Raw genomic sequence first — 13261 nt, forward strand, 5'->3', positions numbered from 1 at the left:
TGATGATTTTGTGGTTGCTGTGGATTCAGGTCTGTTATGGTCGGCAAGACGTATAAGTGCCGGACCAAGGAGCAAAGTGGCTGAGACGTTGGATTAGATTTGATTCGATTTGGAGTTTCCTTAATTAGAGCATCAGGTGGTTGAGTCTGATGGTATAAGAGTCACACTTTGCAAATTAATGGGATAGCCTGGATTGTGTCATCTTGACACCCTTGGGCGCCCGGCGCCCTAACCCTATCTCTCTCTACCCCTCGTTTCCCCTAGCGCCGCCACGGCGCCTCGCCGCCGCCAGCGCCAGAGTCAGCCCCTCCACTCTCCTCCATACGCGTTACGTAGCAAGGCCAAGCGCCATACCAACTAACAAGTGGGCCCCAGGACTACCTTTCATCATCTTCGAATCTCCCTGAGCAGTGACTGAAGCTGAAGCTGAGAGCTCTGGGAAACCGAAATAAAGATGTGTCCATGGTTATCGTGGAGCAGATTTTAGCTCCTGGACCTGGGCGATATTTTTTTAGCAAGATGCATGTTTAAAGAGTATACTGGGAATCAAGGCAGAAACCAAACATGCATTTCACATTGAAAATCTGGTGTTTTGTCGAAGAGTATTTGACCATACATCTTTACGCTTACATCCATACCAGAAGACGTGGTGTGTTCCTGTCTTGGTCTTCGTGTATCCACCACAACCTCCTTGATGGCGCGATTTTCATAAACATTCACATTTTCAGAGGCAACTGCAAGAACAAAGATTTTAGCTGAGAAGGTTGTTTCTTTTTTCACTTCAAGTTCTCATGGAAACTGAACACATGATGCTAGTCATGACACCAGCAATATAAACTTTCAGACCAAAGCTCGTTAAGACTTCCTTTTGCCATCACAAGTAATCAAATATGCTTCACCAAGTTTGTCACCCAAAAAAAAAACTAGATCATAAAATATGTCAACACAAACCATGGGTCCACAGTTGATCAAACCATTTATGTCAGTGAGGAAGTTGGACTTGCATGAGTGCTCTATATGACTTCTTTAGTTCATATTCATAGAGAGGTAGTGCTGTGCATGACAACCTCCGATAACCGGGATAAGTCCAAACTATCTAATCCAAGCTCGCTTGATTCCTGGACCTGCATCCTACAATGATATGCCTCGGTTGCATAGCATACGCTCATCTAAAAGGACACTTCGGTTCCCTGATAGCAAGTTTATTTCACGATTGAGAACCAAAACTTCAGCAACTGGATTCAAAACAAGGACTTAAGGGTGTTGGCCATGAACTATGGCATCAGAATGCTGATGCCAACATCCATCGGAATTTTGTTTCCAGTGTACTTTATGTTTGCTTTTTAGAACTTGGATACCACTAAGTCTCCACTCCTCCCCTTGTCTAATTGTTTAATCTGATACATGGACACTTGTCTTTGCAAAAATTTCCCTCCAGGACAAGCTCTAAACTGCATCTCTCTCCTCCCCTCATCTATCTCCGAGGCCACCTCTCGAACTTTCCATTGTCCAGACCAAAAGATCACATGATCTGCAGACATTTCCATGTCCAGTCCAAGAACTCACAGATCAGCCATGCCTAGGGTTGAAAGCTTGCTACTCCTTTTCATGTTGTCCATTCCTTTCTCCCAAGCTTGGTCCATTGATTACCCTAGCCCCATCGCCAACCTTCCTGCTATATGGACCAACAATGAAGCTACTATCCCTTACAATACACATTTTTTTTATTGCCTCTCATCTGGGTACAGCTGTAGCATCTGTTCGTACACACGCACACAACACACAACACACAATACACCTATGAGGACGGTTCCACGATCAGAGTCATTCTTGTCAGGCAGAAGCCTGCCGGGTTTGGTCCATCCTTCGGCTGTGGCTTCATCTGCACTGCGCCCTGCAAGGTCTTCTTCTTTGCAGTCTTCTTTATGTCCATCGGAGATCCAAACGACCCTGCCTCCAATGCCTCGGCCACGCCAAGGATCATCTGGACAGCCAACAGGTACCGACCAGTGAAGGAGAATGCATCAGTGCAGTTCAACAAGGATGGAAATCTCGTTCTGAGAGACTTCGATAGTTCACTGGTCTGGTCCACGACTACATCAGGCAGCTCGGTTGCTGGCATGAACCTTGCTGAGACTGGGAATCTGATACTCTTCAACATGATGGGCAAGACGGTGTGGGAATCGTTTGCGCATCCAACTGACACTCTCCTCATTGGGCAGTCATTGTGGCAAGGGAAGAGACTTAGTTCCACTTTCTCTGAGACAAATAGTACTCAAGGTCAGTTCTACCTCACTCTGCTCGACAATGGCCTCTATGCTTTCATCGATGAAGATCCTCCACAGTTTTATTACCGGAAAAGCTTTAATATAACTGATGCAATAGCTCAATCAAAGAGGAACATATCCTCTGATCAAGTGAAGAATAGCACGGCTTACATTTCCTTCTTACAAGGGAGCTTCTCAGCATTTCTTAGATTCAACAGCACAGATATCAAGTTATTCGATATCTCTCTGCCTTTGCCATCTTCAGTGCAATTTATGAGTCTTAAGGATGATGGGCACCTGAGAGTTTCTGCATGGGATAGCGTTTCATGGAAAGCTCTTGCTGATGTTTTGCATGTGTATCCTGATGAATGTGCATACCCTAGAGTCTGTGGAGCATATGGAATCTGTTCACAAGGGCAATGCAGTTGCCCAGGTGGAAATAATGATATTGACCTTTTCCGTCAGTTGGATGACCGGCAACCTAACCTTGGCTGCTCATTAGAAACTCCTCTGTCCTGTGACCTGATCCAATATCATAAGCTTATGGCACTCCCAAATGTCACGTACTTCAATTTTGCAAACAATTGGACTACCGATGAAGAAAGCTGCAAGGAGGCATGCTTGAAGACCTGTTCGTGCAAGGCAGTATTTTTCCAGCATCAAAATGTTTCTAAGGGCTCCTGCTATCTGATGCCAAAGATCTTCTCACTCATGAATTATCAGCCAGAAGTGGTTGGTTACAATTTATCTGCATATGTCAAGGTGCAGATGTTACCACCACCATCAAGTAAGAGAACAAATGCAACTACTTACCATGTCGGTGTCCCTGTTCTGGTTGTAGTCATCTGCCTACTCAGGCCCTGTTTGGTTGAGCTGTGGCTGTGGGAAAAAGCTGCTGTGGGCTGTGAGCTGTGGAAAAGCTGCTGTGGGCTGTGAGCTGTAGAAAAGCTGAAAGCTGTTTGGTTAAACAAGTATAAAATATACATTTTATCTTTATCTCTCTTGAAACAACTATGGAAGAGCTTTTTATTCCACCAATTTCGAAAAGCAGAAAGCCAAAAGCCAAAAGCAGGGTCAACCCAGCTTTCAAAAATGAACTACGGAAAAGCAGCTGCTTCTGAAAAAGCACCCTCCAAAAGCAGCCCCTTTGGTTGGGCTTTTGGCTTTTGGGGCCAAAAGCCAAAGCCAAAAGCCCAACCAAACAGGGCCTCATTCTCATGATCAGAAGAATAATAGTGAAGAGGATGGAAGAGGATGATCCATTTAAAGGAGTGGCTGGAATGCCTACACGGTTTTCGTACAAACAGCTGAGAGAAGCAACCAATAACTTCAGCAAAAAGCTGGGGCAGGGAGGATTTGGGCCAGTGTATGAGGGAAAACTTGGAAATGTCAAAATTGCTGTCAAATGCTTGCGCGACATTGGACACGGGAAGGAAGAATTCATGGCTGAAGTCATTACCATTGGTAGCATCCATCATATTAATCTTGTCAGATTGATAGGAAACTGCTCAGACAAATTCCACAGGCTCCTTGTTTATGAGCATATGAGCAATGGGTCTCTGGATAAGTGGATCTTCAGAAAGAACCAAACTGGTTCACTCAGTTGGGCAACTCGATACAAGATTATCCTAGACATTGCAAAGGGTTTGGCCTAACTTCATGAAGAATGCCGCCAGAAGATTGCTCATCTTGATATTAAGCAGGGAAATATCCTCCTTGATGACAAATTCAACGCAAAGATCTCTGACTTTGGTTTAGCAAAGCTTATCGATAGGGATCAAAGCCATGTGATGACCAAAATCAGAGGAACAAGGGGTTACCTAGCACCGGAATGGTTGTCATGAACAATCACTGAGAAGGCTGATATTTACAGCTTTGGCGTAGTTGTGCTGGAAATAGTGAGTGGAAGGAAAAACCTGGAAAACAATCAGCCTGAGGGTAGCCCTAATCTAATTAATATACTGCAAGAGAAAATGAAGGTTGGGCAAGTTCTGGATATAGTAGACAATCAGGATGAAGATCTCCAGTTACATGGGTCAGAAATGGCAGAAGTAATCAAGCTAGCTGTCTGGTGTTTGCAGCGTGACTGCAGTAAACGACCAGCCATGTCACAAGTTGTCAAGGTCTTGGAAGGTGCTATGGACACAGAAAGTACTGCAGGTCACGATGCAACTGGCAGAGATGATATTATTTTTGATGCTTCATCCCCTTTGTCCCCTGTGCCAGTGTCTGCAAGATAATATGTTTTAGCAAAAGTAGGGGAGAAAGGGTTCCTTTGCAATTTAGTTGCAACTATCGTGTGTAGTGTCCTTGTAAATTTGTTTTTTTACTTTGTTATTTGTTAATGTATGAATGGATGAAATATGAAGTTTATTGATCAATAATCTTCGAAAAGCATGGAAAGATGAGCAGTAACATTTTTTTTTTCTTTAGGTCACAATCTATTTGGTCGCTTAATTAAGGAACCCTATACGCTTGGAGCGTTTTGGCAAATGAGACTAAAAGAACTGCCTGCTGCATGGATGCCAAGTGTGAAACCTCAATAATATCATAACGAAGTGAGCACACTTTCGAAATTGTGTTTTGGAGCATTATTGACTAGAGTTATAGCAGGTAGCATTCTATAGCAGCTAAACAAGCAGGCATACAGAACTCTGGCTGGTTATGTAGAAGCATACCATTTGGTCTTAAGATCGCATATTCGACTAATGTTTGTGCATTCTGTGGCACTGAACATATGATCACCCCATTGTTTTCAGATAACATGTACCTAGCAAAGCATAAGCAACTAAGGCTTATACAGGCGCACTCTTCCAACTACCACCAAGAAGAAGCCACAGCCACGGCATGGCTCCGAAACAATGTGATGGGAAACCGGGAGGACGCGTGTGCGGAGTGTACCACGCCGTGGCCAGAGAAGAAGGCCCAATAGTTCCTGGCTGCGCGTATCGTCGAACAGCTCGCAGACTTGCCTGCCACCGCCGGTGGAGAGATGGGGCGATCCATCTGACCGCCTCATGCCAGAAGACCAGAAGTGCTAGTGCCAAGCCATGCAACTATGCAAGAGCGCCGCCGCCCCCCGCCGAGAGCCGCCCGCTGGGTGGGGCTGCCGCGCGGCGCAGCGTGGTTTGATTGTGGCTTGTGACCAAAGCGTCGGCGCACACAGCTGTAGCGACTTGCCACTGATACTCCTGACCCAACATGGCAACATCAATAATGGGGGTCCTAAAATCCAAGACGACACTAGTGAGCTTTCTTACGGCATACTTTACTCTCCCGTCCAATTAAAAAAAAAGAGATAAATGCACGGCAGGTCCATCAACTTTTTGTGCTGTGTCATTTAGGTCCAGTAACTCTGAAAGTGCAGGTTTGGGTACATGAACTTTTAAGTTGTGCCATTTAGGTCCAAATCTGTCCGTTTAGGGATTAGATCCTACGCGGCAATGCATGACAGCACCATAGGTCATGTGAGCAGCACGTGAGGACCCTTTGCTATTCGTTTTTTTGCCGATAGCCCCCTATGCTTTCCATTCCCTCACTCTTCACCCCTTCCTCTCCCTTCCCTTCGAAGACATCGTCTTCAGACGACGCCGGGGCGCTGGGTCGATCGCCGTGAGAAAGTCCTTCTCGCAGAAACGAGCGCTGTGGAGGCCCCCCGTGGCGCCGGTGCTCAGGGTCTTCTTGGCCACCGTCATCCCGCGGCTCTTCACGGCGCTCTTCAGGTTCTGCTCCAGGTGGCGCAGGTCCACGACCTGGCACAACGTGATCAGGAACGTCGACGACACGAGCTTCAGTACGTCGACGGCCTCGGCGGTCTTCCTGGACGAGATGAGGCCGAGGGAGTTGACATCTTGATTGTGCTGCTCCGCGCTCTGGACGTGGTTGGTCACAGGGTTGGCCAGGAATTGGAGCTCAGAGCAGTAGGACGCGATGGCGATCTCGGCGCCCTTGAAGCCGTAGTCCAGGCTCGGGTTGCGCCCTCCGGACAGGTTGGACGGCAGGCCGTTGTTGTAGAAGTCGTTCACCAGCTCCGAGAACTGCGCGAACATGAGCTTGCCGATCGCCGCGATGGTAAGCCTGGTGTTGTCCATGGACACGCCGATGGGCGTGCCCTGGAAGTTGCCGCCGTGGAGTGCCTTGCCACGGGAGACGTCGATGAGCGGGTTGTCGTTGACGGAGTTGATCTCGCGCTCGATGGACTTGGTGGCGGCGCAGATGACCTCGATCTGAGGGCCCAGCCACTGCGGCGACGTGCGGAGCTCGTACCTGTCCTGCTTCGGCTTCATCAGCGGGTCCAACTCGCCGAGCTTCTTGGCGAGCATCATGTAGGAGCTGCCATCCAGGATGTGCTCCATGATGGCCGCGGACTCGATCTGCCCCGGGTGGTGCTTCAGCTTGTGGGTCAGGTGGTCGGTGTACTCGGGCTTGCCGTTCATCACCTCGCAGAACACGGCAGACATGACCTCGGCGAGGACGTTCGCCTCGAACAGCACCATCGACGCGAGCCCAGAGCCGACGGCCGTGCCGTTCACCATGGCGAGCCCTTCCTTGGGCTGCAGCTCGAAGAAGCCGTGCTGGATGCCGGCGATCTTGAACGCCTCCGCGGCGTCCACCTTCCTGCCGTCGGGCGCCACCGCCGTGGAGTTGGGCCGGCCGGTGACGAGTCCCGCGATGTTGGAGAGCGGGACCAGGTCACCCGATGCGGTGATGGTGCCCCAAAGCGGCAGGCACGGCGTCACGTTGGCGTTGAGCAGCGCGACGATCGTATCCAGGATCTCGAAGCGGATCCCGGAGTAGCCCTGCAGCAGGGTGTTGATGCGGACGAGCATCGCGGCGCGCGTGGCCGCCACCGGCAGCACGTGGCCGTTGTCGCTGGTCCCGAACGCTCCGGCATTAAGGAATCTGTATATAGTAACAAAACATACAAAAACGTGCGACACAGGTAAGCAAGCCTGTCTTATTAATGATTACATTACAGCAAACAATTTACCGTTGGGAGGGAGTGTAAATAAAAACTAAAAAAATCCTTGTCTGATTGCTTACCGGATGAGCTCCCTCTGGAGAGCGCCGCCCTCCTTGGTTCTCCGGTGGGAGGTGGCGCCGAAGCCGGTGGTGACGCCATAGCTGTCGGTGCCGTTCATCATGCTATTCATGACCCAATCGCTGCTGGCCTTGACGTGGCCGCGCGTGGACTCGTCGAGCTCCACCCTGGCCTCGCCGACGGCGGCCACGGCGGCAACCTGGGCGACGGTCAGGCTGGCGCCCTCGATCTTCACCAGCGGCCTCCTGTACTCCTCCACCATCAGCTTCACGGCTTCCAGGTGGCTCCCGGTCAGGTCCTCGGCCGCCTTCACCCAGTTGAGGGCGTCGGCCGCCCGCGGCGTGGCCAGGCAGACACCATTGCCCCTGGCGGCGGCGACGTGTCCGTTCTCGCACTCCATATCGAGACGGCAACGAACTAGCACGGATGAGGTAGCAAGTTTTGACTGTGTCTGGAGGAGGCTTGGTAGTTGTGGTGGGCGTCTGGAGGACACATGAGCGCCCCAGCGTCGTCTGAAGACGGTGTCTTCGAAGGGAAGGGAGAGGAAGGGGTGAAGAGTGAGGGAATGGAAATCATAGGGGGCTATCGGCAAAAAAACGAATGGCAAAGGGCCCTCACGTGCTGCTCACATGGCCTATGGTGCTGTCATGCGTTCCACGTAGGATCTAATCCCTAAACGGCCAGATTTGGACCTAAATGGCACAACTTTTCATGTACCCAAATCTACACTTTCAGAGTTAATGGACCTGAATGACACTGCACAAAAAGTTAATGGACCTACAGTGCATTTATCTCTAAAAAAAAATTACAATTCTCACTTTTGAGAAATCAAACGATTTTAAGTTTAATCAAATTGATACAAAAAGATATTAATATTTTAATACCAAATGAGTACCATTATACTCATTATGGAATATATTTGCATAATAAATCTAATTAGAGATATAAATATTGATATTTTTTCTATAAACTTGGTTCAGCTAGAAAAGTTTGGCTAATCCAAAACCTAAAATTACCTCTCTTTTTTAGGACAGAGGGATTATTTTCTAAATTTAGAGCGTTTGAATTTAGGGGGCTTCACTAAAAATGTATTGTAGAATCGAGATACATAACTATAATGTTCTTTTCTGAAGCCAACATATAAACTATAGGCAAGAGTGAAATTCATTTTGCGGTTATTAATTTACCCCCACATTCTTATTTAGGTCTATATACTTCCAAAACATTACTTTTAGGTTTGCCTGTTACCATTTCACACACATGTATTGTCCCAGAGCAAGCGAGTTGGTGAGGAGCGAGGGCTAGGTGGAAGGGGACAGTGCATGGGGGGTCTTGTCAGAGTTGAGCGACGTCGCTAAGGTGCACAGCTGGAGATGGCGAAGCCAAAATCGGCTAGAATCAGTGTGATAGCGAAGCATGGCCATGGGGGTTTGATGGAAAGTGAGTTAGCAATACTCATGGTGGGTGCCTCGATGCCCCAATTGCTTGCGCGTTTTAGGAAATTTAGTTGTTTAGGTTGATTTTTTTGTATCATCTAGTGTGGTGCTTGAGTAAACAAAGGATTTTTAGGATTTCGATCTAGTAGGATTTTTGGATTTTGGTACCAATTGTAGTTGTGTACTAAAGTATGCTCTATGCACAATGTAGCTCTCGAATAGGAACGTTGGACAAAGTTCAAGAACCACTAGTAAATTCCACTCTATAAACAATGCCTACCTTTGCATATCAAGTTTGTGTATAAATGCATGCTTTTTTTTTTCTTTCATTCAAAGTGTGAATGGAGGAAGCAAAAGGTCATACGAAATTAACAAATCAAAGCAATTGAAGAGTCATTTGCAGGATTTTGAATAACCAGGTATTAGATCGCAATGGAGAGCTCTACGATGATGGACAATTGAATCCCAACCGTGAAGAAGAGTAGAATTGAATGTAATCCCAAGGACATGCAGTACTACAAGCTTTTGTTAGCTTATGTGTATAGTTCCATGCATGTACAAGCTTTTGAAATATATGTATAGTTTCATACATTTTGTTATGTATATATTGCAAGCAGTGCTAGCGGCTACCTTGGCTTGGTGCAGGAGCAAGTGGTGGCTTCGTGTGGTGGTCGGTGTCTTGCAGGATGGAGGCGGCCCTTGCGGGGCGGCAATAGGCCATCCAGTGCCTCAACAATCTCCTGCTGGGTGGCGGTTTACTACGGTTCAGCACAGCTACGAGGTTCCTCGTCGTGGCAGGATTTGTGTAACACCCTCGGTGTTACACTGTACAATTTTTTGCTAAAACACTGCATGTGCATCATTTTTATGTGATAGTGTATGAATAATAGTGTGTAAATCAATTCCTGTGAATCGAAACGTTCATCGGAAACGCGAAGCGAATGTTATATTTCATGTCGCATTATATCGCTTATAGTTCTAAACGAATTTTTACTGAACGAAAATGCTATAGAACACATAGACGAAACTTTAATAAAGTTTGTAGTACGAACTTCGTAGGTGACGATGAAATACTTGCGGTCGAGAATGGGATTCGCTAGCTAGCATGGTTGGTAGCTTAGAAATCGAAGTTGACTCAAATCCGAGCGAGACAACCAAATTTCTTAAGTTAGAAACATGTGCGATGAGGCTAAGTTTGGGAATTTTTATAGGAGAATCGGGTTCGGTAGTGGCATGGTCTTAGGGCTTGTTTTAGTAGCTTGACACACCATCTCGAGTGTTAAATAGTTGGTTTGGCTGATTGAAGCAATGAGATGGATTTTTGGGACGCTTTAAAAAGCGTGCAAGACACGTTCCGAACGGTAGCAGCATCTGGCCGCGGTCACCGTGACTTGGTCGGCGTCGCCGCTCGCCACGCGTGCACCTGTGCGCGCTGCCACATGGGCTTCGCACCACCACTGCCGCGCTCATGCACGCGCTCACCCACACACGTACGCGCACGCCGCGCCCGGCGACTTGGCCGCTCGGCCACCACTGCCGTTGCGTGGGCCCACTGCCCTGGCTAGTCCACTACCACCGCGTCGCCATGTCGCTGACCCTATGCGTCGTGTCACCGCGCTGTTGCTAGCGCAGCTGCTTGTACAAAGTCACCACATGTGCTCTGCCACCGCCGTCGCGTCCGCCTGCCGCTCTGCTGCCTCGCGCTCGCCTATGCAGTATCGTGCGCGTGGCCACACTTGTCCATGCCCGCACATCGCCTTGCCGCACATGGGCTTGACCCGCTTGCCTTGCCGTCACATTGGCGCTCGACGATGCTACGCTGCTGCCTTCTCAGACCGGCGCCATCCACTGTGGCGTGCAGGGCCGAGCTGCCATCGTCGATTTGCGGTTTATGGCCGTGCGGCCCACTGTCCTGAGCGCGTTGGCCGTTTTCCCATCACCCTGTAGCCCGTGCGCGATTGTGCACCGATTGACAGCCGTGTCACGCCACGGCAGCGACGAGCCAAGCCACGCCTGTCTTCCATGTTCCTCTATCGCCGTGGTCGCCGGACCCGCTCCTCTCAATTCGGGTCAATGGAGGCACCTCGGTCCAATTAACCCCGTCTACGGCTCTGTCATGTAGTCAGACAACCATCTGACCCTAGGTAGTGAGCCTTGCCGTGCCATGCTCCAATTTGGAGCTTCCTTCCCACCGGGTCAATAAGTCCATCTCGGCACACGTCGACGGTAAGCCCCCAATCTAGTCCTGCTCGTGTTCAATTCGTTGCACCACCAACTTCGCCTTCACCTGCTCATCACCCTGTGCACCCTTGCCAAGTCGCTACCACCCTCTAGCCTCACCTGGCGCAGCCTTGCCACCGTCGTGCACCACCGCACCAGTCCGTGCGCATGTGGCCAACTTGACTCAGGGCCGCCTCCGATCGAACCACCGCCTCGATTGGTTCCGTGGTGAGTGCCTAGAGCTCACTAGCTACCCTATTTACCCCGACGCTGTTGTAACTCATCGGAACATCACCGTTTTTAGTGCAGGAGCTCCGCCACCATGGTCCGGCCTTACTACGACATCCTAGCTCGTGATTCCTTCGCTCAGTGCTTCGTGTTCATGCCTAGGCAGGTATCGGCTCCGTAGATAGGGCGAGGAAGGACTGGTCTGGTCGGCGTAACCGCCCGGTGCCAGCGTCGCCGCGCCGGTGCGCGCACGAGGGCCCAAGGGTATGGTCGTGGTAAAGATGGAAAGGGGGGATGGGCGTAGTTGTAAGATAGCAGACTGGCGGAATAGTGCTCTTAGTGCTCACATGATTACCGGGTAGGCTGAGGGCGTTTTCGCAAGATGACCGGCGCACGCGGGTCCTCCCCGTCGCGGGCCATTATCGTGCGTCCCGTGTGTGCGCGCGTCGCGCCGAACTGGGCCGCGCCCGCATTTTGGGCTGCATGGTAGATTGAGGTTTTCCATTTTTCAGTAAGGTCATAAATGTTTATTCAAATTAGTTTGGAGCTAAACTTTGAAAATTTATAGTAAATTGTATAGATGTCCAAAAATAGTGAAACAAGATTTGTTAGGTTCACAAAAATGATATCTATCTGTTAGTGTAGTTAGTTTACAGTTAGTTATGATAATGATAGGTTCATAAATTCAATTTAGAAAGTTTAGTATTATTTAGCTTAATATTTGTAGAAATTTTTGTAGCAAATTGATGATAGCTTTAGCCATAAATTTTTTACAGTAGGTTCATTAGAATATTATGTACTCACTGTAATTTTTGTAGCCCTAGAGTAGGTTGATAAATAGAGTAGCTAGTACCCTTGTTTTATCATATATAGAGTAAATCGGTATTAAGAGTAAGAATACCTTTAGTTGATAAGATAATATATGTCATGCTTCATACTTGTTAGTGGTAATAGTAGGTAACTTAGCACCTTAGTCGGTAGAACTAGCTTAGTAGCTTGATAGAGGTATTTTATTTTTAGAGTTGCTGTTGCCGTGTTACTAAGTGTTGCATCATCATTTCATGCATGTAGATCACGAGTTGGTAGAGTTTGTGCCTACGGACGAAGAGGACTACGAGGAGGTCATTGAGGAGTACGAGGAGGAGATTCTCATACAGGAGGGAGCCCCAGAGCCGTTCGGTGCTGACTTTGTTGACCCACCATCTGCCCAAGGCAAGCCCCGGTGCATAACCCCTATTTTTGAATGATTACTGAATATATATATGATGTGCATTTACGTTACAAGCATTTTATGAAAACTGTATGCATAGATATACTTACCTATGAGTCATACTAGTATAGGTCGAGTAGCTACTATGCTCAGGGTAGCGGTAGCGTGAGTAACCTACCGTTACTCATAATAGGTGATAATTATGATCACTAATGATAAAATGGTGGAAAGGAAAAATGGTGACTGGGCAGGGATATGATTTGAGTATTGGTGGGTGTAAGAGGTTGTGTTCCTGCGGCCAACATGGCATAGCTTGGTTACACTTTTTCCCTACCTGTGTCGGTTAAGGACCGGCAGTTACATAAGTCTCTAGGCAAGTCATATATTTATTATTCCGAGCATATACTTGGGTATGGGTGTAGGGAAGACTCGTTGCTCTCTTGTCGTGGGTTTCGGCTCTTTCTAGACCGACTGATTAGAGGCGGGGATGGTGGAGGTCCTTGCACCGCACTAAGTCCAGGACTTAGAAGCGGGGGCTTGGAGTCTAAGTTTAGACGGGGACCTGGACTCTGTGACATAAGGGTGATGGGTTGGTCCTGCTTGTACCTGAGGTACAAGCGGGGTGTGTGTTTTCGGGGTACCCAGCTGGGGGCATTAATTCGCGAATCATCGGACAATTTGGTACGGCTTGTCTACGGTCTAGCACCGTAGTAAGAACTGAAAGATGGAAGGTGATGAAATGGAACTGATTACTCAACTCTTGCTTAAAAGTAGAACATGTGCTTACATAGAATGGCTAGATAATAAATTAATCATGGCTGCTAATAATAACATAAATAAGGACTCACTATTAGTATTG

The 13261-nt window shown here is 48.3% G+C and overlaps 1 protein-coding gene and 1 pseudogene across 1 annotated transcript; one reads left to right on the forward strand and one right to left on the reverse strand.

Annotated features, from left to right (window-relative positions):
• Positions 1 to 362: 362 nt before the first annotated feature.
• Positions 363 to 4507, forward strand: LOC136476133 (G-type lectin S-receptor-like serine/threonine-protein kinase SD2-5; annotated as a pseudogene).
• Positions 4508 to 5809: 1302 nt separating this feature from the next.
• On the reverse strand, positions 5810 to 7708 carry LOC136468824 (phenylalanine ammonia-lyase-like). Its single transcript, XM_066467247.1, has 2 exons — positions 7311 to 7708; positions 5810 to 7169 (listed from the first exon to the last, which is right to left on the reverse strand). Exons 1-2 carry the CDS (start codon positions 7706 to 7708, stop codon positions 5810 to 5812), a joined length of 1758 nt encoding a protein of 585 aa, XP_066323344.1.
• Between the last annotated feature and the right edge of the window lie 5553 nt (positions 7709 to 13261).

This window comes from Miscanthus floridulus, chromosome 8 (assembly GCF_019320115.1).
Source record: "Miscanthus floridulus cultivar M001 chromosome 8, ASM1932011v1, whole genome shotgun sequence".
NCBI classification, from domain to species: Eukaryota; Viridiplantae; Streptophyta; class Magnoliopsida; order Poales; family Poaceae; genus Miscanthus; species Miscanthus floridulus.

What these genes read in the sequence shown, in the direction of transcription:
- LOC136468824 (XM_066467247.1), bottom strand. Translation starts at nt 7,708, where the DNA reads ATGGAGTGCGAGAACGGACACGTCGCCGCCGCCAGGGGCAATGGTGTC. An exon ending in CTCCAGAGGGAGCTCATCCG is followed by an intron (nt 7,170 to 7,310) that starts GTAAGCAATCAG and finishes TACTATATACAG; the next exon opens with ATTCCTTAATGCCGGAGCGT.